This window comes from Ambystoma mexicanum, chromosome 2p (assembly GCF_040938575.1).
Source record: "Ambystoma mexicanum isolate Mex_15411 chromosome 2p, UKY_AmexF1_1, whole genome shotgun sequence".
NCBI lineage: Eukaryota > Metazoa > Chordata > Amphibia > Caudata > Ambystomatidae > Ambystoma > Ambystoma mexicanum.
The window spans coordinates 1,386,961,166-1,386,986,611 of NC_090923.1; the positions used below are offsets into that span (position 1 = coordinate 1,386,961,166).

General features: G+C 45.6%; 1 protein-coding gene across 4 annotated transcripts in view; it reads right to left on the bottom strand.

Moving 5' to 3' along the window:
* The window catches only part of NBEAL2 (neurobeachin like 2), a 1,179,347-nt gene that overhangs the window by 647,187 nt on the left and 506,714 nt on the right, over positions 1-25,446 (bottom strand). For all 4 annotated transcript variants that reach the window (XM_069645798.1, XM_069645800.1, XM_069645799.1 and 1 more), the window contains exon 8: positions 15,643-15,949. In XM_069645798.1, the coding sequence (XP_069501899.1) occupies positions 15,643-15,949 (307 nt within the window). The remainder of the gene's footprint in view (positions 1-15,642; positions 15,950-25,446) is intronic.

Consider the following 25,446-nt stretch of genomic DNA (forward strand, 5'->3'; position numbering starts at 1 on the left):
GTACATTACACACCACACTAAGGTATTTTTAACTAAGCTTTATCCCACCATGCCAGTCATAATCACATTGCCTAAAAATTCATAAAAACGTGTTTAATCCTCCTGGAGAACCCATCATAGCGGTTAGTAATATCTTACTACAAATAATAGCAACATATGTTGATACATTTATTAAGCTACTGATTCAGTCATCAAGAACATACATAAAGTACACCAATGATTTTTTGGACCAAAATAAAATCATTACCCTCTGACAAAAGTGTGGATATTTAATTCACAATTTATGTTTCTAGTTTATATACAAACATTACACATCAGGTAGGTTTTAGAAGCCATGGAATGGCTGTTATTATCATAGCTGCAAATATGACAACATTTTTGTATTAAATCTGTTGAAGTAGTAACCACTTTTTCAGATTTGAGGACAGATTTTTTTTTCTCCAGATATCAGGGTCATCAATGGCATCCAGTTATGCAAATACGTACATGGCATACCTAGAGGAGGAACACGTTCTTAACTGCAAATGTTGGTTCAGGCATCTCAAATGTTTCTATAGATATATAACAGGATCATATGAACAATTGACTAACTTTTTTGAGTATATGGATAATTTGGCACCAAGGATTAAATTTACAACAAAACAAAGTCCATTCTGTATGGAATTTTTGGACGTTGAGATTCACGTGAAAAATGGTAATCGCCAGACCACAGGTTACACAAAGCCCAGAGATAAGTTCGTTTTTAAGGTACAGGCAAATCATTTTGGACACTTAGGAGTTTACCAAGAAAACAACTGACTTAAAAGATGAATTTAGAATGAGAGGGAACTCACAAGAAATTCTAGATTTCAGTGCTCAAAAAGCAGAATCAGTTTCAAGAGCGTTGGCCTTAACGCCTACAAATAAATCTCCTCAACCTTGTTAATTGCATTTTTATGGTTAGCATAAGCTAATCCATTCATTCATTAATGTAAAATCTGTCTAGCAGTATAGTCTGTTCTGAGCCATCATGGATCAACATTTGCTGAGAGCCATGCAGAAGGACATACCTGTTATATATAGTGCAAATTCTAGTTTTCTAAGCGCTAAATGTGGTCTGTTTCTGTCCATTATGAATCAGGCTTTGCTGAGTGTGCAAGGAAATGTGTTCATGATAAATGCTGAACATAGTGTAGAAATGTAATTAGAAGAACTTGTCTGTTGGCAGACAACCAGCTATCCTTTAGCACAGCGAAACAGCTTTGACTGCGGAGATAGCATGACAAACGTTTTCATTTCAGCAGAGTTAGGGTGTCTTGTATGAAAGACAATGTTTGCACAATATGCCTTGCTTTCTTAGATTATATATGTTACAGCATAGTACATGCTGTTTCCATTTAATGCTTCTACGCATGTAATGTACGTCAATTCCACTATGTATAAACAGTAGATTTCTGTTCAGTAGAGGAGCGAGTGCTAGTGTGTGGTGTGTGCTAGTGCTAGAGTGTTAGCGCTAGGGGCCTTGGCTTGTTAGTGAGCAGCTGACTTCCCCTGCGATGCATAATAAACTGTTTTCCGTTTAATATCTATCTGTCTCTTGTGATCTTGTGTTTCCATAGTATATATTTTGTGACTTACAACCTAACAAATTCTGGTGTAAAATGTAATTGGAAGATGTTAGAACTAGATCCTAACTTAGCCCAATTGTTCAGAGTTTTAATGATATATGCATATTGCAAAAGTAAGTCTGTATGAGTCAGCTTAGAACAGACTTGGGTCTGTGTCAACAGTTAACAACTACATACAAGGGGCACACACCCCTGTAATAACTGTCAGCATTGTCACAGTCGAATGAAGGGTAATTCGATTAACCACTCATACACTGGTCGGTTAATTCCCTTGAGACATTCTACCACATGAGTCTACTATCGTAGTGTACAGCATAAGTTGTCCATGTGGCATTGTTTATGTCGGTATGACTACTCAAATAGCTAAGGCACGCTGGACAGAGCACAAGCCAAACATCAGGACGAAGTCCGAGAGGTCTCCAGGGGCACAACATTTCGCACCAGCATGTCATTCAACAGTTCAGATTCAGGTAGTCGTACTTGAACACATAATACCATCATGTAGAGGTAGCGATGTAAAGACTATCCTCCTGCAAAAGGACATTTATTGCATAGAATGATTGGAGGCTTTATCCCCACGAGGTATAAGAACACAGAATGGGATCTAAGTTGCTATTTGTAAACCAGTGTTTGAAAATCGAGTGCTATTGCGTGTTCATTCTGACAAAGTATTTAGTCATATGATAATCACCTGGGGCAAAAAGCTTGATTCTTGAAAATTCTGTATTCATCAAATAAATGTAATCAGAGACTGTCGTTGTTCATGTTGCAAAGGAACATCATTTTGATTAGGTATATATTAACAATATTTATTTAAATTCCTTAGTGACTTCCAGCAGTAGACTGTAATAGCACGTGTATGACCGTCACAAGGTATTGTGAAGTATTGAATTATAAGGAGCATGAGCTCCTATGAGCGATTCTTATTTTAGGTATCTTCTTTGCTAATGTTAAGAAACATGGTTTATCATTAATGCATACCTAACTTTGTGATTGTTCAAGACTCAAATTTAAGTTGGTGTTTGAAGCATTTTCAATATCTGTGACAGGGATTGAAGCACCCTAGACATCCATGATGATTCATTAAAAGGGAATTATTTACTGCATGACGTGAATATGCACAGTATTGGTTCTAGGACACTGAGCCCGACGCCACAGTCACAACTGTGTTTACTTGCTGTCTATTATGGTGTGCTTAATCGTCTTGGTGTTGTAAATTATGAATTAATGTAACAGTTTGTCACATTATGTTATGAGATGTTCATTTTGATCTTGATGAATCCTAAATGTCCATTACCGTATGCTCCCCATTCGACAGTTATAAAACATGCAGCAATGCAACCGGTTGCCACAGGATGTTGGGCACAAGGTTATTTCCATCCTTAAATCTATCCTAACAGTTTTATTCATATTTAATTACATGGTTTTTCTAATAATTACTCTCATGGCTATGATGCATGTAGAAGCATAACTGTGATACAGAATGTTGTATACAAAATTCCATCATTTATTGAATGTAATTACTTTGCACTTAAGTAATTGTTAAGTGACTGAAGAGGAGTCACATAACAGGTCTAGTATAACTAGAATACGATTCTATGCAGGAGAACGTTAATTAAGCCAAATCAAGGCGGTCCTCTGCATTTCATTCATAAAATCTGATCGTGTGTGGATGAAGTCCGAGCGTTTGCACGCACGTCATGCATTGAACATTCGTATAACAAGGTATTCATGCTAAGCTAGCATTGAAAGTGAGCAAGCAGCTTTCTATACTTGGTGTAGACCATTCAGATGGTAAGAGGTTTTCACATAATCTATGTACCCATAATCTACATCTGCCTGTAAGATGAAAAGATTGGTCCCTTATTAGCAAGACCTACATTTTGTATCTAATTTACAGGTCAAGTGACATAATCAAATCCAATGGAATAATTGCATTGGTAACCAAGCAGAACTATATAGTTTCTGATTTTCTGCATTGCTTTTACAAATTGACACAAATACAAGGTTAGTGGATTTTGGAGTATCTAAGCATTAGTTGTTAAATCCAATTTAAATTAACACAGATACTTATAAATAGTATCATTCTTTTTCCACATAGGAAGACACACCGCATTTACCTGAAGGAGGGTCCATTTTCCTGAAAACAAAGTAGTCGCAAGAGAAAATCCACAACAAACATATTATTGGGTGGAATATTCTTTCAGAATGAGCAGTGACAGCTTTGAAAAGAACAAAGTGGAAATCGTGTGTCTAATTATTTGTTGAATTTGCCTTGAAGTTTAATTATTTTGTGTAAATAATTGTTTTCTCATATTATGGTTACAATTTACTTGGTAAAGTGAAAATGAGCATCTTGAGGGTCTAGATACGCCATCTTGTAATCGTGTTGGAGTGCCGCTAGAATCTGAGGTACTGTTTTCATGTGAAATGTCTCCACTAAGAGGAACTGCTTCAAATCTGAAAGATCTTAGATTGGTTTTATTTCCTCATTCTTTTTTGAATTTATAAAAATACCGTGAGTAAAATCCCAGACCAATTTCTTTTTCTGGAATCAATTTGATTGCCCCCAAAGCGGGACGTTTTGGAACCTCTCTGTGAAGCACCTGAGATGACTTCTGAAACTCTGGCAGTGATAAGGGGGTGTAGCAGGGAGGGCCAGAGAGTAACCTAGACAAATGATATTCAAAGCCCAATAATCCTCTTGTGTGGTGTGTTACATCCCAAACGAAAGCCAAGTAGACTTCTTTGTGTCCTGCAATGTAGACATGAAAGAGTAACCCGTGTCTTCACCTTTGTTCTATTCCTTCGTTTGTTCAAGTCAGAGTAGTAAGGCTTGGCTGTAGATGAGGATGTGCTACTATTTCTTGTAGTGCACATTTTAAAGGGCCTGAAAGTCTGATGAAATGTTTGTCTAACAGATGGAGCTCAAAGATTTTTTTGTCCTCACACTTGCCCTACATCTTTGTAATACCTCATCAGTTGACGGGTCAAACAGAGTTTTTCTTTCGAAAGGTAGATCCAACACCTTTTCTTGAATGTCCATGTGTAACGATGTAGCAAATAGGCATCGCTACGCATGCAGACTGCACCCAGCATAACTCTTGCTGTGGTATCAGTCAAGTCCTTTATGACTTGCAGCTGTTGTATAGATGCCTCTCTCCCTTCCGAGACTCAGAAGGTGAACTCATCTGCCTCTTCTTGCAGGACGGGAGAAACTCTGCTAAATGATCTGAATTCTCATAATTAAGGATGTTAAAGTCTGAAAATACAGTGGCTGCATTAAACTGCCAGTTGTGGGGAAGCATTTTCATAGCACTTTCGTCCCTTTGTTTCCCATGCCTTAACATTCTTGTCCAACACCGCTGCTGGTGATCGTGCTGGCTCTTTGCCCTTAGAGCCAAAGGCTGCATGAAGACTGAATTGTTGAGTTCCCCATTAGTACAAATGGTTCTTCCTTGTTAACCTTATACTTGGTGCCAGTGCTTTAGAAACATGTGAGTCACAATGCACAGGTGTTCCATCACTGATGGTTCCATTGGAAATAATGACTTTGCTGTGTGCAGGCAATTTTCCAAACACACCAGATGTTTCCGGTTTGTCCTTTGACACAATCTCCAGTGCCTGCATGGCCTATGCAAAGATTTTGTGAAACAATCTCGAAGGCAAAATAGATAGATGTTCGCCATCTGTGTCTGCATCTCCTGACACCTTATGCTTTTTATTTGGAGGAGCAGCTGCTCCTTCATTGGTGTTTGTGGGCACTGGAGTAAATAATGGTGGGTTTTCTGTTGATCCCACCTTTTGTGGAACCGCTGAAGGCCCCATCTTTTCTTTGACCTGTTCAGCTAAAACCTCTATGAAAGGTTCAGACAGCATGGCCTCAAGTACCGTAGCTGAGATATCCTTTGCCATTTCTGAAGGTAGGTTCTCCTTGCTCTTCCTCTGTCCCCAGTGGAGACACAGAAGAGTCTACATTATCGGACTGATGTACCGAACCCAAATTACTCGAAGGATTCAAAATTTTACTAATTATGTTACCTGAATGTTTGTTAACACCAACAGCAGTGTAGTTTGAGTCAGTATAGCTATAATGTCCTGAGTCTCTCTCAGAAGAAAACTGGGGCAAAATCTCTGGTGTCTTGCACCCCACTTAGGTGCCAAACAGTTTCTCAGTTGGTACTGTAAAAATGTTAGACGGATCAAAGTTCTCTGAATCAGAAATGAAATTCACAAGTTCATATTGAACCCTAGGTACGTGGCATTCTTTTTGTATCCCCCCTTCGACAACTTCTTTTTCTCATGCCTTTTCAGAGAAGTCGGTACCGAGCCCGGTGCCGACCAAGAATGCGCTTTGTTCCTCTTATGAAAGGTCTTCTTGCTTTTCTTTGGTACCAAAGATTTTGAAGTATTATCTGCAGCAGTCAATTTGGGTACTGATGCAGCTCCAAGGGAGCCAGTTGGTACAGATTCAACCCTGGAGGATCTTTCCCCTTTTAGGCTAATCTTACCCGTTTTGCTCCAATCTGAGTAAGAAGAGCTCTTCTTCTACCGTTACGATTTTGTCAGGGATGAACAAATCCTCTGGTACCGGGTGGATCCTTTCCTACCTGGAGATATCTGCGTTTCCGCACCAAGAGGTACTGTTTCTCACCCAGGGGTACTTGCATACATAGATGCCCAGGGTGTTCCCCTGATTGGTCCTTTGAAAACCCCAGAACTGGGATTCCAGTCTTCAACTCGGTACTGAAGGTCAGTGCTGAAACATGTACCCCACCTGCAGGTAGTACGGTCTCCCCCTTACCAATGTTGGTCTCCTTCCTGATCCTTATAAAGTCCTCAGTCACCAGTGGTACCGCTCCCAGGTCCGACATGGAAAAAAGGATATTTTGTAGAGATCTTAGGTGAATTTCACAGCAGAATACACATGTACTCACTGGGTGATAGATCCCCAGTCACAGGCATGATAGGAATGAAACGGATCAGCAGCAAGAACTGCTTCCTACAACGGATACATTGCTTGAATCCCACGGTACATGGCATGCCTCAGAGGGAGGCTCCACGTGAAGGGTGAAAAAAAGGAAAAATGCACCAATCAGAGTAAAAATGATTAAAAGTGAGCAGTTAGCAAAAAGTAATGCCCCAAAAATTCTAGGATGACACGGAGCACAGCAATTCTGACCAGACCAGTCGGTGGAAAAACCAGAACTAGGTGTGGCTGTTCGTGAAGTGGGGATTAAGGGTGGGACTGTTGTGTGGTGGGGCACACGTGCATAAAAGAGGCCCATAACTTTAACAAAGTTCTTAAAGGGGCAGCTGTGTTTGGAAGCCAGCTTTTCCCCACCACCATGCGGATTCGGGCATTCCCACCATGTTGGGAAGCAGGGAGGGCAGGACAACAGAGACATTAGTCTTTAACTAATCAACAATGCAATACAGATAATGTCTCTGTAACACAAAACGAAGGGTAACTTTAAAAAGGTAGAGTAGGTAATAACAAACCTACAATTCATTAAAGTTACCAGAGATGAGAGCATGGACAAAAAGTATCCCAGAGGTTATACATCGGTCTTTCAGAGTTAGCCATGGAAAAAATGATCCAGTCCTCAATCCCGGGTTGCTGCATTCCTTTCTAATTGATGAAGCCAAAAAAGGTCCAGAAAGGTAGGGTGCGATCGTCCATCCTTCACGGTAATAGAAAAGAAAGACAACAGTGGGTGTTTGCTATCCGAATTCATGTGGGTGAGGACACTGGACTAGTCAATGGCTTTCGTCACACCAGAAGTTGGAGTGGTACAGAGATAGAAGGAATGTATATTTGTATCCTGCTTGCCATGTACTAAATCCAGCACTCGCTGTTCATTGGGAATATTTCCCCATGCCCGAATACACAAACTTAACTTTCTTCTGGTGATCAGGGCATCAACATCCATGCTAGAAGATGCTGGTCTGCATTCTTCGCCTTGTCCTGAGCAAAGTAACTCAGTGGTGATGATGATTGTGCTGCTGCTGGGTTGGGGAGTGTCGCTTCTGTGCTTGAGAGAGTAGTAGCACATGGTGTGATTGGTATGCTTAGTATTATAGTTCATGGTTGGTATAATATGGCCTAGTATGTATCACATGGCTCGTGGGATAGTGTGTGGTTGGCATGATCAGCATAATTTGCATGAGTTGTATGATAGGATTGGTATGTCATGGTAGACTGGGACATACATTGCTCGCTAATTTGTTGGCATTGTCCATATGGATCAGGCACGGTTATACATCTTGCTTGGCCGTTTCCGTTCTGGTCTTGATGTCGTGAAGTTCTCTGTCTCTATCTGGGCCTAACAGAGGGCTGCTATCAAACTGCATCCTGATAACACAAGCCTGGGTTTCTGGGTGGAAGAATACAATTACAATTGAACAACCTACTGTGACAGAAATCTGGGCTGGGCGTGACCCCAACTTACTTATATGAGCACCTGTAAAATTCAAACTCAGAGGATCGTGGATGACCAGCTGAGGTACAGTCACTCACTCTGTGGCTTGGATCTGCACTAGGCCGTCTAGGAATCCTTGCCCAGCCCACACCAGTTCCAAGCACACAAAGGCCATTTCTTGGACTCTTGACAGAGCCCATGAACAGACTGACCATATACGTACATTTCTTAGCCCTACCTGGAAGAAAGAATGCCAACAAAGGAAGGTGATGTGGAGCGAGGATGAGGTTTGCATAGTCAGCGCAAGCCACGAAGTCGGTGGTATGACTGAGGAAGCTGGCCAGTTGTGGAACGAGGATGCAAGTGAGGAAAGCAGCAACTGGTATCAGCACAGCTCTCTGTAAGCGGAGCCAAAAGATGTCAGGCAGCTGATGGATGGGCAGAACAGTTAAGTGAAGGTTGTAGGGTAGCTGGTGATGTCTGTGAAAGCACAATACAATTGGAGAAACTCCGGATCATCCCCTACTAGTGCGGGTGGTGACCAATCCACCCTATGCCCGGAGGAACAAAATGTATAAGAAAGAAAGGTAGGACTACCATAAATACATTTTTGCAGTATTTAGGGACCGGACCGGCATTAACAAATTAGATCAAGGGGGAGAAATCACAACATGACATACCCCTTGCAGAGATAAAAAATAGATCAAATTGTATTTCATAATCACACAATATAATCTCTGCTCATTTAAAAAACCAAGTAAAAACACAATTCACATATAAAACACTTTAAAGCTATTAAAGAGCTCTAGTGACTCTTTTACACCCTAGACCAACTCATTTCCCTCACACTACTGAATAGGAGTTGTAGGTCAGATGGTAAAGCTTCAGTTTCACTATTCAGAAAGTGACAGATCAGGCATAGGTACTAGTTCTTTATAATAATTGTGACACTTATGGGATAAAGGCCCACAAGGTTCTTGCAATACTAACAGAGGCAAGTTCACCATACTACCTGACTAACTACTGTGAATGCTTTTCTCTCCTCACAACTATAATGGAGAAAAGACGCAAATGAAATCATTTTAAAAAAGTTAAAATTAAATTGAACGTTGATATCGCAATTCATGCCAGAAACCAGCCTCTAAGCACGGTACCGGGATTCAAACCCATGACGCTCTGCATTGTCTTGCTTTCAAGACAAACACCTTGCCCTCGAGTTATCCTCACGGACCATGCTTGCAGGATGAATAAAGGCTGGCAGAGGTGGCCGGCTGGCGAATATCTTCAACAGGGGACATGCCTCTGGTAGGCAACTGAAGTTGATTTTTCCCTCGATTTACACACATGCAGCTCCTGTAAAGAGGTATTGCCTCTCAATTTGTAAATCTCCAGAATGGCAGAAAACCAACCAATGAACCAAGGTCACCTGAGATGCAGCTGAGCCCAGGACTGCCACAACAAAGGTCATGAAAAGGAGTGTGCTTTCTTATATCCTTAGTACTTTTTGGTAGAACTTAAGGGCCTTTGAAACATCTAGGCAGTGAAGCATCATGACTGCCTCTGAAGCAGTGCCCAGAAAGAACAGAGTTTCTAGGTAAGTGAGAGTACATTTGTCCTGATTTATCGCGAGGTCAGCACATAAGCCAGTTATAGGGTGTGGCCTGGGGGCAGGGCAGAGGTCCGATCAACCAGGCATCCAGGTACGGGTAAATGTGAATACCTTGTAGACGCATATGGGACATAAAGAAGTCGAATACCTTGGAAAAAACCCTTTGGACTGAGTTCAGCCTGAAGGGCAATACCTTGGAATTGGTAATGAGCATCCTGAATTGAAAAGCAGAGGAACTTTCTACGAGTGTCCCAGATTGGTATGTTCATGTAGACCTATGCAGATCTAGCACACCCTGCCAATCCCCCTCCATGATGACCAACAGTATTTGCCCTGCAGTAGCCATCTTGCATTTGTTGAAAATGCACACGTCGAGAATTGTCCCGATCATACCTAGTCCTCCTTGGGGTGGCCAAAAAAGCTAAAGTAGCAACCCTTCCAAGGATGTTCCTGGGAAATATTTTCTGTTGCATCCAGCTTCATTAATTCCTTGAGTGCCTCAATGTGGTTAGAAGAAAATGGTTGGGTAAGGGAGAGTCTATATTCACTCATCACAACAGAAAGCATCCAAGGAGCAGAGGTGATGTCCTTCAAAACAAGTAGTTGCAAGGATACCCATCCTCCAACTGGGGTATAATGCAGCTGGAACTTCATGCCATCTAACTCTGGCCAGGTCTCCCTGGGTGACGACAGTAACAAAGAGGCCCTTACTGGTACGTACTTTTTCTTTGGCTGGAGGAGCGTGCCCTTCTTTCCCTGTTCTGTGCACAACATGGAAGACCCTAAAGCCACCACTGCTCATGCATTGGGTCTTCTACTGAGAGGTGGAAGAGAATGTTGTGCCTGGCCCAGCAATGACAGACACTCTGCAGTCAGCATATGCACCTTTTCCGTTTTTAGCTCCTCGTCCGTGGTAAGGCATCAGAGTTTGCCTGTCACAAACGAAGAGCACTATTGCACTAGAACTTTCAGCCTCTGACATTCACCACCTTTTCCTCCCTGCCAGAGGGGGGAGGGGCTGTTATGCCAGACACTCATTTTGAAACAGAACCGAGTGTTCCCTGTACCAATGTGGCAGAAACTACTGCAGATTGTGCTGGGGGTATGAGCCCATACACTGTTTTGTTAGCTGAAGCCACATTGTGTGGCTTCGCTCTGCTTTTTCTGGCCTCTGCAGGTATGTCTGGATGAAAGCAACTCTGACTTTTGTATGGGTTATATGATATATCTACCAGCACACCTCATTCCACAGGGGATGTGGGCAGAGGAAACTCAAGGAACCCCATCACATCAGTGATACATTTCAGAACATTAGGTGGAATAGGGGGTTTCGTCTCCCTCCTCCTCATCACCCATTTCCAAAGAGAGCCAGAAGGCAAATCATTCTCATTTGAGCCACAGCTTCCAAAGAGGTTTCAGGTGCAACAGACGCCTCCAGACCTGACGCACAAGTTGAGCCTTGCACTACAGCAGGGCAGGATGTAGTCTCAGTTGCCTATGATACCAAACAAAGAGGCAAGGGCTTGGGGGAAGACTTCTAGGATAATATCCATAGAATTCTTATATCTGGCACAGTCCAAAAAGAATTTAACCAGTGCATGAGACCTGTCTCGTTGCCCAAAGACAGTGCCTATCTCACCGCAGTTGAGCAGAGTGACTGTTGGGGGAGAGCCAGTCTGCTCAGGCTCGCTGTCCCAGCAAGAGACCACTTTCTCCAGCAGTCTGTGTGCATGTGGCTAGAAGGGCAAGCTTTAAAGGGTGCCTGGCCAGACACCGTCCATTGAATTAAAGGTGCAAAGGTGTGTTTAAATGAAGCCTGCACCATGCTCGGCGGTGGAACAAGTGCTTCCCATGAGTGACTGGAGGCTCACCTTCCTTACTGTCCGGAGCCCATCCAACCCTGCGCCACCACCCAGTCAGAAACATGTTGGAAATGATCCTTTTTGCAGGGTACCCCCATTCATGCATTTCACACATAAATATTCAAGATGTAAGCATGGTGCTCAAAATATTTGGTGTGTGCCCCTACTGGGTTACGACTTTCGCCACTCACTTTTGACAAATCAAGAATATTAGCCCCTTCTACGCAGGGGGTGATCCACCCCCTTTGAGGCTAGGGAAGTGAGCCCGCTCCAGAAGACCCTCCACAGGTGTCTGGGCAAGTGGTACCTCACTGGAGGGACTCCACCATATGGGGACAAGGGCTCTTGTTCCCACAAGGAACTCTCTATGCAAGCCACGTTATCTGCATATATGGGACTGCCTCTAGTAATCAATGTGCCCTCCTGTTTGGCTCCAGGCAATGCTGGATCCACTTCGATGCATGAAGGAAAAGGGCATATCCCTTTAAGAGCGAACTTGTATGTAAGAAGAACAAGTGGATTGGAGAGGAGGGGAGTGAGACATATGCAGGGGAAGCCTCTGATGAAGCTACGCCTTGGAGGGGCGCAGCAGAGTGGAGCTGCGGACCATGCAGCAATTATAGAAGCAGAGAATGCCAGAGTGAGACGCTAGAGACCCGGCAACCCAATCAGCAGAAAAGCACTTGTCGGGACAGAGCTTGGAGGACCGTCCGAGGTAGTGGCATGACCACAGAGGCACTGTGGTGGGCCTGAGGCCCGTTTAACTACGCTGACACCAGTAGAAGCAGGAGACCTGAAATCTCCCACCTGCAGGCGTTTGCCGAGCGCAGCAACCTACGGAGATGCTGCAAGCAGGGCTGTTGCGAAGTCTGGAACAGGGACACTAGGAACTGAAGAAGCAGACCAGTGCAAGCCCCAAACCCCGAAACACACCTGTGACAGACAAATGTACAGGGGTGGAATAGAGATGGGGGAGGCCACCAGAAGAACAAATTTTGAGTAAAGGAATTTATGAAGTCTACAATATTGATGTTGGGACATTGAAAAAGCATAAGTGCATGTATCACGAGGTACCATCGAAAGTGAGTGGAGATATGAGGCATGAGGCTTTGGGAAAGCTGGAAAGAGTATCCTATGAAGGATGGAAGAAGCTACCAAGGTTAACTGTTGAAGAGAGGGGGAATCCCTTAATGATCGACTTTGACAGGTACGATAAGTCAAGATTATGTGTTGCGCCAAGGGCTTAAAGGAAGAGCCTAGTAGAGAAACCCTGGGAGTGGTGGTGGCTCACCCATTATAAAGATATAGTAAACCCCAGAAGGGTCGAATGGAAAGAGTGAGATACTCAAACTAAGAGGAAGGACTCTAAGAGACTATCTTAAGAAAAGCATTAAGGAGACTACGGAGAATACTGATAAGCATTACACCATCTGGAACAGCAGACCTATGAGCATTTGGCAGGAGCTACAGGAGCTCATAAATAAGACACTAAGAACCAGAAGAAACCATCTTAATGAACCTATTTATAGAGAATGACATTTGTATACCTGATCTACATATGAACTAGGAGGATACGCCCAGAGAGAGGTGTTCTTTTGGCAAACTTTAGTTATAAGTATTAGTGGTAGGGTGAGGTAGATTCGATTTTGGACAGAGGGCATTAGTGATGTGGACTTCCTGATGACAGATTGGCACCTTTAGTTTGATTAGTTAGGTAGGGAACATCCCTGTAGCAATAGGGTAACATAGGCCTTCATTATTTTGAATACAAACCGAAGAAATGTCCAATATGTGTCCAACTCCTTCTTCCGAGCCACCACACGGTGGCCTTGAGAAATGTTTCTCCTTTTTGTACAGTGCTCGATGGGCAACGCCAAGATCCCAGTGTTCTGGTGCGAGTGCTAAGTCCAGTATGTGTGACACACCCCAGAGTAGCCTTATGCTTTTGGAATCAGGGTTCAGTGCCTTTTGCGCAGTGAGCAAGTCCTTGCCTCAAGGGCCAGTGACTCGTGGGTGGAATGGAGCGGAGTACCGTTAGGGACCTCGGACAAGTCGGGTGATTCCGCTTGAATGGATGGGAGAGGGTTAAAATGATGCCTCTCACAAGAGGAAAGAAAAGGAAGGATGCTCCTGCATGAGATCGCAAGATGAAGACGGCTTTGCTTACCCTTGTCTTCACGAAGATTAAGTAGACAATGTCCTGTGCAGGAAACATCCTGAAGGCTCCCTCCCACCAAGCGCATCTCTAAAGCAAAGAGTAACCAGAGAACGGATCACATGTTTTTGCACAAGTGCCACACATGTGGAGTCCCCAGGCAAAACAGGCAAAGGTTTTTCAGGTCAGGGGGGGAGGGGGCAAGACTCCATTGACAACCCGCACAATGTTTGAACCAGTTGGGCATAAGAAGCAGTGAAAAAAATAATATTTGTGTGCAACAAGGCATGCAACAAGGCGTAGCTGCTCAGCAATGGTCCTTCCTGTCCGACGCAGAGAAAGGGACAGACGTCTGCACAGGTTGCATGGGGCCGGAGATTCACAGAGCATGGCCAAGTGCACACCCGTGCTGGTATGTACTGAAAAGGTCTACATTCTACATTCTCCCATTTGGCAAAATGCTCCAGTCTCATCCTTGTTCGGTGTTACGTCCCAGAAGTATGGAAAAAGGGGGACAGAACCCAAGTGTACTGGGTACTAGTGGATACTGTACGGCTCTGCCTACCAGAAAACACTACTTAACTCCATTTACATATTCGGGTCATGTACATATGCATAATTCAATGCTTGAGAGAAACTGTATGGGGGCTTGACTGATGCGTGTATGAATATATGAATGTGCCTATCTGTGGAGTAAAGTGTTCTAGCGGGTTTCATGTGAATGATTGAGAAAGGCTGTATGAGTGTGTGACTGCATCTGCATCTGCGTGTGTGTGTGTGCGTGTGTGTGACTGCGTCTGCGTGTGTGTGACTACATGAATGCATCTGCGCATGTGTGTGTATCTCCCTGTGCGTATCTGCATGCGTGCGTGCGTGCATGTGTGTATATCTGCGTGTGTGTATGTGTGTTCTCAGGATTGGACGGGGTAATGGGAGCAGGGCAAAACCAAGGTGAGAAAACAATTTCTTGCTGACTCTGTGCAGACCAATGTTCCCTCCTAACCAGAGTAGATGAAGAGGTCTGAAAAAAGCAGGAAGCCCTTTGTGCATTGAGTGCTCAGAAAGACTGCAGGACTTGAATCCCTGTTACAGATCTGTCATATATAAAGTCTGTTTGTTCTTATGTTCTCAAAAGTCCCTTTGCTGTTATGCAAAGCAGCAAGCAGTTTGCATGTTGACATTTGTTCTGTTAACCGTTCTCACGTGTGCTCTACTGGGCGAGTTCAAGGCTGGCTGAAGATATGTTGAAATCTTAGGGTCTGTCTTTGGCCAGCATAAGCACATTTAAAGTGACAGCCTTTATTTTGATACTGGTGTCTCCCTGGGGAATATGTGCATACTATTAGCCAATCCTGGCAGGGGGTTCATAGTTACAGATTATCAAACGACAGGCAGACAGCAGGGGAGCTGAAACCCTAAATGAGCACCCAAGAGCTATTAAGCACAATGGGTCTGGGCCATTTATTTACAGAATGGAGGTGATTTACTCACTGATTGGGTCACTTATACCCAAGTCAGAAAGGGATCCATTTATAGACTGCAGCTTATTTGGAAATTGAACCAGATGGAGTTGTTTTACCTTGCAGACTGGGTGCAAGCAAAACCACTCAAGTCTATGCTAGGTGGTCCAAAGTACCTGTTTGCAGGGGCTCATGATTTATTGTTTCAGGCAGGTGGCCTGTGCCTAAGTCACATGCCTCTCCTTTACCCCAGGAAACACCGCCTTTTACAGAGCACCCCACCCCCACCACTTTGATTTTGTATCCCTCTGAAAGCACTGGGTTTTGGTCGCACCATGAGAACACCACCACACATCTTAAATGTCTTCCTCCCACTTTTGCATGCTTCCACATTAATTTCTTGCGTAAGACTTTTGGCTCAGAGACAGTATTGATCCCATTGTGTTAGTGGTTTCACTATTATTATTTCACAGTGCCCCAGATCCTGCAACCGAAAATCAGAACCACACAACTAGATTGGTACATACTGAGCATGGAGATCCTCAACATCATTAACCCTTCCTCCCATTGGCAGGCAGCGTCTCCGTCCAGGCAAGCCAAGGGCCGATCCGAGTTGAGGACCCTAAAGTAACTGTCCAAAATAGTCCGGATCTCCATTTGCCGCTGTGCTGGACTGCTGGCATGCAGGATGTGGACAATTGCAATCAGGCTTTTCACGGTCAACTTCAAAAGGCGGGTGTCTTTGAGGTCCCGATTTCCAGGGCAACACCAATTCCTGAGGACTAGCATCAGGACCTCAACTGAGGCTGGGGTGATGAGGAGTAGTGCATTTTCCTGAAAAAAGATTTTTTTTAAAGGTAAGTGGTAAGCTGAGGAAATCGCTTTTAATATGCATCTAATATCTAAGACAGGACAAAAAAGGGAATAGTTTCTTACCTGTAACTCCATTTCTCCAGCATTGGTATCTTTCATGGATTCACATGCTTAGAATATTCCCTGTCGTCAGACTGGGACCCCTCGGTACACATATATAGCCTTTTCCTATAGGAAAACTTCTGACACTTTTGTGTCCTATCTACGTCCTTTTGGGGCCCGCCTACGCATGCTCCGTAGGACGTCGCGGTATAAGAGCCCCGCCCCCGCGGCTCCCTTCAGATTTCGGCCCCTCCAAAGTAGGAAGGGTCAAACCTATCAAGCATATACATTACATTCCGGGGAGGCTGGCGGGCGCATGTGAATCCATGAAAGATACCAATGCTGGAGAAATGGAGTTACAGGTAAGAAACTATTCCCTTCTCCAGCATTGGATCTTTCATGGATTCACATGCTTAGAATAGATTGTATAGCAGTGAACCTGAAGACGGCGGTGAGAATGCAATGCAATATACACTCACAACAATACACAATGCATAGGTACACAAGAAATAAGTTTACCCATATATCTGTACCTCCATAAAGCATACGGTCACCAACAGGTAGAAAAAACTCTCCACAGTGTAGAGCTTACCTTATTGAAACAGATGGCACAGGACTGCTCTTCCCATCTGCACCTCGTCCGCATGCTGCCTCGCAAGGCAGTAGTGGCGGGTATACGTGCGGGGCACCGACCATGCTGCAGCCTGGCATATGTCCGTTAGCTGAATTCCTGCCCATAATGCTGCTGAGGAGGACGTTGATCTTGTAGAATGGGCTCTAGGATGCCCTTGCAGCAGCCTTCCGGCCTTGGAGTGGCAAAACGCAATCGTCGACGAGACCCATCGAGCCAATCCTTGCTTAGAAATTGCATTTCCTCTCGTCGACGGACCATACGCGATGAACAGTTGTCGAGTAGACCTGAGTTCTTGTGTACGATGTAGGTAAAATTTTAGGGCCCACTTAACGTCCAAGGTATGAAGAGCTTTTTCTGCTGCCGATGATGGGGTCGTGTAGAAAGTAGGGAGGAAAATGGACGAGTGTTTGTGATGCACTCTAGGAACTTTCGGAACGAAAGTAGGATTAGTTGCCAGAACCACCTTATCTTTAAAGAATCTTAGGTATGGAGGGTCTACGACCAACGCTTGCAGTTCCGAGATTCTCCTAGCTGACGTGATAGCAATTAAGAATGCCAACTTCCACGATATGAATTTCATGTCCGACGTGGCCATAGGCTCAAAGGGTGGTTTCATTAAGCCTGCCAACACTACGTTGAGACTCCATGTTGGTGGAAAACGTTTTACTGAGGGAAAAGTTCGAAATAAACCCCTCATGAAGTGTTTCACTAGTCTGTCTCTGACTAGAGGAGACGACTGTCTCTTCCTGGTGAACCTAGAGATGGCCGCCAGGTGCACCTTTATCGATGTGAAAGATAAACCCCCCTCTGCCAAGTGAAGCAGATAAGGTAGAACTTGCTCCGGAGTCACCTTTAACGGGTGTAGACCTTGCTGTCCTCGACACCACTCACAGAACCTTCGCCACTTATAGGTGTAGGATTTGTTAGTAGAAGGGGCCCGAGCCGCTTGCAGAATTTTCTGGCAATCCTCTGAAACGTCTAAGGTACCAAATTCCGAAAAGTCAGGAGCCAGGCTGTGAGGTTGAGACTGTCCGGGTTGTGATGCCACACCGTACCTTTGTCCCGGGACAGTAGGTTCGGGACTCTCGGAAACGCTATTGGTTGTTCCCGCGGCAGGGTCGGAAAACCACGGTTGCCGCGGCCAGTACGGTGCCACTAGAATTACCCGGCAACTGTACCTGCGTATCCACTGCACTGTCCTCCGTATGAGGGGGAACGGAGGAAAAGCATAAAGGAACTTGTCCGTCCATGGGAAGGAGAACGCCTCCCCCATGGAACCCTCCTGAGGCCATCTGCTTGCGAATTGTTCGCATTTCTTGTTTTCCTTCGTTGCGAAGACGTCAAGTGGGGGGTGACCCCATTTCTCGAAAACTTTTGTCAGCTGAACTGTGTCCATTTCCCATTCGTGTATCTGGGCCATCCTTCTGCTGAGGGAATCCGCTTGCGAGTTCCTCACTCCCGGGAGATGGTGAGCCACGATGGAAATCTCGTGCTTTAATGCCCAATGCCATACTTTCTGGGCCTCCATGGAAAGGGTCCTGGATCGCGTCCCCCCTTGTTTTCTCAAATAAAACATGGCCGTCGTATTGTCCGTCAGCACTCGTACTCTCGATCCCTTGATGTGTGGTAGGAACGCCTTCAAGGCCCATCTCACTGCTCTGAGCTCTAACAAACACGTTGATGTGTAGGAGTGACTCCGTTTGAGACCAACGACCTTGCGTTTGAAGAGTGCCCATGTGAGCTCCCCAGCCAGTTAGAGACGCATCCGTGACTATGGTTAGCTGGAACTCCGGTTCCTGTAGGGGTACACCATTGTTCAGGTTGTGGAAACTCTGCCACCACTGAAGAGTCCGAAGCAGTTTGTCGTTGTCGATGATTATATTGTCTGACCACGATCCTTGGGCCTGTGTCCACCGGTCCGCGAGGAACTCCTGAACTGGCCTCATGAATAGGCGATAGTTTGCCACCAGATGGATGCAGGATGCCATGGCCCCTAGGACCGAAACGTATTTCCTGACTGAGAGCTTGGTGTTTCGCCGTAGTCGACTCGCCAGTTGATTGAGTTTTGAGATTCTGTTGAGGGAAAGCTTCAATAGCCCCGACTGGGTCTCGAACTGTGCCCCCAGGAACACCAACGTTCTCGATGGCAGCAGCAAGGATTTTTCGAAGTTTATGGCAAATCCCAGCTGTTGTAGAAGCTGCATGGTGGCTTGCAAACTTGTGTTGGTCGACGCTGGGGAGGACCCCCTTACCAGCCAGTCGTCGAGATATGGGTATACATGGTGGCCTTGCCTCCTTAGCCAGGCCACTACTGGGGCCAGGCATTTCGTGAACGTTCTGGGGGAGGTTTTGAGCCCAAAGGGAAGAACCGTGAACTGGTAGTGAGTCCGCCCTATCACAAACCTCAGGAACTTCCTGTGTTTCCGACACATTGGAATATGGAAGTACACGTCCTGCAAATCCAGGGACGCCAGAAAATCCCCTTCTTCAACGGCTCGGATCACTTCCTGCAGCGTGAGCATTTTGAATTTTAGGCTCTTTAAGGACTTGTTGAGATCGCGTAAGTCTAGAATGGGACGCCATTTTCCGTTTGGCTTTTTCACGACGAAGTATCTTGAGTAGACCCCTTGACCTTTCTCTGATGCTGGAACTAATTCTATCACGCCTTTTGCTAACATGAGTGTTACCTCTTGTTGCAGTACCCTCAGATGGGCCATACCCTCAGATGGGAATGAGTGACGAACGCAGGTGGAATGTGCGGAGGGCTGCGCTTGAATTGTAGAGAATGCCCGTTCCTTATTGTGTCCAGCACCCATTGATCTGTCGTTATTCGTTCCCATTCATCGACATAGGCTGATACTCTTCCCCCCAGAATGGTGTGTTGCTCGTCATTGCTGATCTTTATTTTGCTTCTCTCTCGACGACGACAGATAGGATGGTCTCTTCCTGGAAGTCTGGAAGTTCCGGCGTCGGTTTGCTGTTTGGGAAGCATGCCTGTATCCCTGGGAGGGGTATGCCGACCTACCGAAGGATCTGTCTCCTGACGCAGAGAATCTGGAATTACCTGAAGCCCCTCTAAAGGGACGAAAAGACTTGTAGCTTCGGCCACTCTGGAGGGCACCCAATGAACGTGCCGAGTCTGAGTCCTCTTTCATTCCCTTTAGGGCCTCATCTACTTTCTCTCCGAATAGAAGGTCTCCCTCAAAGGGCATATCTAATATTTTGTATTGTACCTCCGGCCTGAAGTAGGTACACTTAAGCCATGACTGTCGTCGTAACACAACCCCATTATTGACTTGCTTGAAGCCCGATTCAGCGAGGTCAACCGCGATGTTTATTGCGTGATTGGAGGCTTCCTCACCCTCTCGGACAAGTAACATCACCGCCTTCCTATGCTCTTCCGGAAGATGATCCAGCAACGGAGCCAGCACGTGCCACATTTCTCTGTCATATCTGGCTACAATAGCCAGAGAGTTTGCGGCCTTTACTGTAGTTGCTCCCACGGATAGCACTTTTTTGCCGAAGGCATCCTGACGTCTTGCCTCGTTTTCAGGCGGAGTCGTGCACTTGTGCTGGGCCTTCGCTTTCCTCGCCGCTGCCACCACCGATTCAGGCGTTGGTTGGGAGGATAAGCACTTGGGGGTAGACTCTGGGGCCTTAAATTTTTTCTCAAGGCGACCTTTTACCACCGGTTCCGAAAAGGGGTGACGCATTGTCTGCAAACCCTCCTTACACACGTGATCTAGTATGGGTATTGAGAACACTGACCTCCTTCTCTTACCCATGTGGTCGAACAGAAAACAGTCCTTTTTCTGTTCTTCCTGGGACAAACCGAATTCCTTACACGCCTTCTCCATCATAGAATGGAATGATGCAATATCGTCCGGGGGAGACGGGTGAGCCGGGCTTCTTGGGTTTTCTAACTCCACCTCTGACTCCCAGGTTGGATCCCTGGAGGGGGGATGAGATATCCGACATGGCTCCTCTGGCAGACTACGAATCTTGCAGCTCACCTTCCTCTTGGGGTGCCTGTGGTGCTGTGACTGGCGTGCGTAAGTGAGTCGGTGGACAGGCCCGGCTCGTCGACGGGTGACACTGGCAGGTTTACCTGAGGTAGTCTCTGGTCCAAGGACTGTACTAAAGACTGAAGCGTGGACAGAATCTCCAACGACAAAACAGATTGAGGATTGAGAAGAGGGGCAGACACCCGAATTCCGGATCGCCTCGTCGATGACTTGTCAACCACTCGTAGCCTGAGGTCTGCCGGGCCAGCTATTCTCCCGCTCTCGTCCTCTCCCGAGGACAGCGACACTGCCTGTTCCTGCAGTAAAGTATCCGGAGGGATCGGATCAAAAACTTCAGGCCTCCAGGCTTCCTGTAGAACCTCCGTTGACGAGGCCACCGTCGCAGTCGTTGTCGGTGAGACGGTAGATCCCACATGCGTCAGTGGTAGGGAGGAGGGCGATGACTGGACCGCCGTCGACGACGGTGGCTTAGCAGGTGGTTTAAGCGGTCCCGCCTTTTCCCCACTCGGCCTGTTTTTACTCGACTCTCGACTCGCGGTCGATCTATGGTGATCGCCCGAGGAGGATTTCGGCCTTTCCTTGTCATGCTTTTTTGACGAAGATGACGATTTTCTCGACAAAGATTCTCTAGCTGAATGACTCCGAGATGACTTTTTCTCCGTCGGTCGAGATTTCTTCGCCGGTGGTTCCGACGATACAGCGCGGTGTGATGTTTTCGCTGATTGTGTGGAGCCTACCTCTGAAAGGGGGTATGCCCCCGCTCCATCATTCAACCATGCCACCAGCCGTCAATTTCGGTCTTTGAGGGTCTTTTGAGAAAACCCTTTGCATATGTCACAGTTATCAGCCGAATGATGAGGGTGGAGAGAGTATATACAATCCAGATGTCCATCCCCCTCAAACTTTTTTCAAGCCGCACGTGGCGCACGGACGGACCAGCGCCTTTCCTGACATGAAGGAAAAATTCACTTAACTCCAACTCCAAGTACACAACCTTGTACAAAATAGTAAGACGACGCGAGGAGATCCCACTACTTTGGAGACGGTTGAAATCTGAAGGGAGCCGCGGGGCGGGGCTCTTATACTGCGACGTCCTACGGAGCATGCGTAGGCGGGCCCCAAAAGGACGTAGATAGGACACAAAAGTGTCAGACGTTTTCCTATAGGAAAAGGCTATATATGTGTACCGAGGGGTCCCAGTCTGACGACAGGGATATTCTAAGCATGTGAATCCATGAAAGATCCAATGCTGGAGAAAAATTGTTTACAATTATAATCAACAAAGTGTTTACTTGACCAGCAAAGATGTACATTAAAAGATGTGGAAACTAAGTCGGGTGGAGGTGCACTCTGTAGCAGAGACATATGAAAGAACTACAGGCAAACAAGGGCAATGCAAATACACTGGATTTGCAAAGGAAAAAAGTAACATGTACACTCATTTTGGCAAACTGTATTCAGTACCCACAAAATTGCCTTAAGGATCGCAACCATGAAATATTTGTACAACTTGAGATTGTCTGAACTAGCATGATTTTGCCTTGTGGAGTCCTGGTTTAAAAAACATTTTGTATCATCATATGAGTTGTACAATTCTCTGCCTTAATCTAACAATAACAGAAATGGCCTTATGTAACAGTTCATTCGCTTATCACTGGCTGTGCGTGTTCATTGCTTGGTAATTCTAATACTGTGTGGCATTATTGCTCCTTAGCGCTTGTTTTTTCACCAGCAGCTTGGCAAATGACTCAAACCACTTTTATTGTGTTGATGTTCTATAAGAAACCAAGAATTGCCTGCTTCTTTGATTCTGATTTTGAACTGTAAGTTGTAATAGAATTTTTGTAATTGTTTGTTCATTAACTTAATTTTAATGGTTATGTAATTGAAAAGTTGATTATAATCAGCTAAATCAATACACATTTTTTTTTAAACTAACATTCACAACGGGCGAGGGCGACAACGCAATCCACAACTATTATTGCAGATTTCCAATGTAGACATTGGATCCTCTTGCAAGTTGCAAAAGAAAGGTGACAGGAACTGGATGTTCCTCCGATTCCTTGAAACTCGAAAGGTAATGAATGGTTTGGGAGCAACTACATTCTATGTCACGACGGGAGGCGAGCATTTTGCTTAACTTCTTTAATGCTACTTATCCAGCAGCTCTTTAAAACTTAAAACTTTCACATACAAATACTTTCAAAATACTTTTCCTTTTATAACATCAAGTTGAAACTTCCAAGGAAAACTAAGTCTCCCATGAAACGTTGCCTGTTCCTGTAGTAGTTTGCCATCTAAATGTCCAGCCAATCAGGCCTCTCTCCCCCTTCTCATGTCACATCCTGCATAGGTTCTTTACTCTTCTTTTTGCTGCTTACGAGCAGATAAGTACATGTTTAAATGGGCTCGGTTACATTAGGGGTTATTTTCCCTATTTAATTGCTTGAAGTCGTTATAGATACAGTGCATGTGGGGCCCTGAGGGAATGGCATCCCATGTGAGCTCTTTGTATTATAGATTGGGTGCATCGCACGTTCAGTATCAACATTTATTTCATGCATTTGTGTTTTCGCACCTTGATTAAGGAGCGCATTTCTCCACCGAACGCCAGCATCAGGGCCGCAGCAACAAACAGGATAAGAACACGAGCAGGGCCTGCAAGCTAGTTTGCCCACATTGAGGTGCCGGCTTGCGTATCCCATCCCCATAAGCCTTAGACCTTTAAGGCATTTCGGCTTTGCCCACAGCGTAACTTCGCCGTGGGAAGGGGTTGCGCGTTCAGTGTACAGGAGCGCCTCATCAAAATAACGCGGCTCGGCAAGCTGATGCGGGGCTGGCGAAAAGGACTCAAAGCTATGGTGAATTCGGACATAGAAGCCCGGGAAGCGTCTCTGCTCAGCTCCGACAGTTTGTCAGCACTGCAGCTCAGCAAAACCCTGCAGGGCGGGCACTTATAGACTGCAATCTGGCATTACTCCTGAAAATTTAGAAGGAGAAAAAGAAAAAAAATATATATATTTTGGATACGTTTCTGCGGAAATAGAGATTGCCTCATCAGCATAAGCAGTCAAGTGTCTAAGCAGCAATAGAGACACAGCTGCCTGACAACATAGAAGACTCCTGTGGTGAGGGGAGCCAGGGAGCTGAGAGCCAGGTGGAGTGCAAAGGACATGGAGAAGTGGCTGACTGCGGAGTATGCAGATCTTACCCTCAGCTTTAAGAGAGCGCTGGGAAATTCCCTTGTACAAGTTATGTCGCAGGGAGTGAAGCCCATCCAGGACAGGCTGGATGCCCTGGAGGCACTCAAGGGCAGAAAGGGCCAAGTCATGCACAGATTGGGCAAGGATAAGGGAGAGGCAGGTTCAGGTGAAGGACCATCACATTTACACCCTCCAGACAGGGATGAACTGAAGGGGAGCCAGCCGACCCAGAGGAGAAAGGTCTCTTCAACTCCCCCGGGTCTAGAGAAGAGGATGAGAGGAAAGCCCCAGGAGGCAGCCGATTCTTTTGAGAAACTCAGGGACGCATTCCTGTTAAAATCTGCAAAGCCCAGCCTCTTAGCCCTACCCATGGGGTGCAAAATATAGGGGACAAGGCCTCAGATCCTGACGAGGACCAACTACTTGAGCCAGAACTGACCTCTGATACGTTTAATCCAGAGGCGATTAGACACCCTAGATCATCGGAATGGTTGCCCTCCCCTAAGGTGACTGCATACATGCCCCAGAGATTACATAAGCCGCTGGATAAAGATGCATGCTATTGTATGAAGGTAGAGTGCCCCAGACTCGAGCTGCCAGGGAAAGTGGCAGAGACAACAGAGCTGAATCCAAGCATGCTAAACTTCATATCCAAGACATCTGAGGATGCCCGCAAAGGCATGGACAGAACCTGGAAAGGGTGCCAGGACAACCTCCTACATCTGGCGGGTCTGAATGCCAAAATCATGGATCTCGCAGAGAGAGCAATGGATATCAGAGAGCGTATTTATGCCCAGACTCTCGCCAATTGGGCCCACAGAGCAGTTTGCATGCTGGGCAAAGCAAATTGTGCCCTGTCGGCAGAAAGGAGGAGTATGGTTCTGAAAATAGACAAACAATTAGGTGACCTGGCGTCCTATGAGGCAGGAGACTCAGCGCAGAGTCTAGTATTCGGAGAGACGTTTGCAAAAGAAATGAATAGGTTAGCGCTTGAGAAGGCACAGTCCTCGATAAGGAAAATATTCCCTAGCTGCGTTTTTTCCTGGGCTGGTCGCTACAAAGGTCGAGCGACTGGTTGCTTCCAATCGCAGAGATCACCTCAGGGGCCTAGAACCCAGCATTGGGAGACAAAGCAGCAAGGCACCTTCTTCCTATCCCGAGGGAGAGCGCTCAGAGGTTACTACTGGCATCGGGGAGCAGGAGCAGGTGAGCATAAATTGTGGTAAGAGGACAGGCTAGCACTTAGGAGACTTGTGGAAACTATCAAGCAATGCTTGGGTTTTACAGACAGTGGTGGGGGTTACAGATAGAATTGGTGGGACACCCTCGGCAAGCGCAGCTCCCGCAACCAGTGTTTTTTTCTCAATCGGAAGAGTGTCTGCTAGAAGTAGAGCTAGAACAACTCAGAATGAAGGGCACGATAGAGAGAAGTTTTCCCCAGGGGGGAAGGTTTTTACAGCAACATGTTCCTGGTACACAGGAAAGGGAAAGTGAGATTGGTTATAAACGTCAAGAGTCTCAACAGTTGGCTTTTATACTGCCATTTCAAGATGG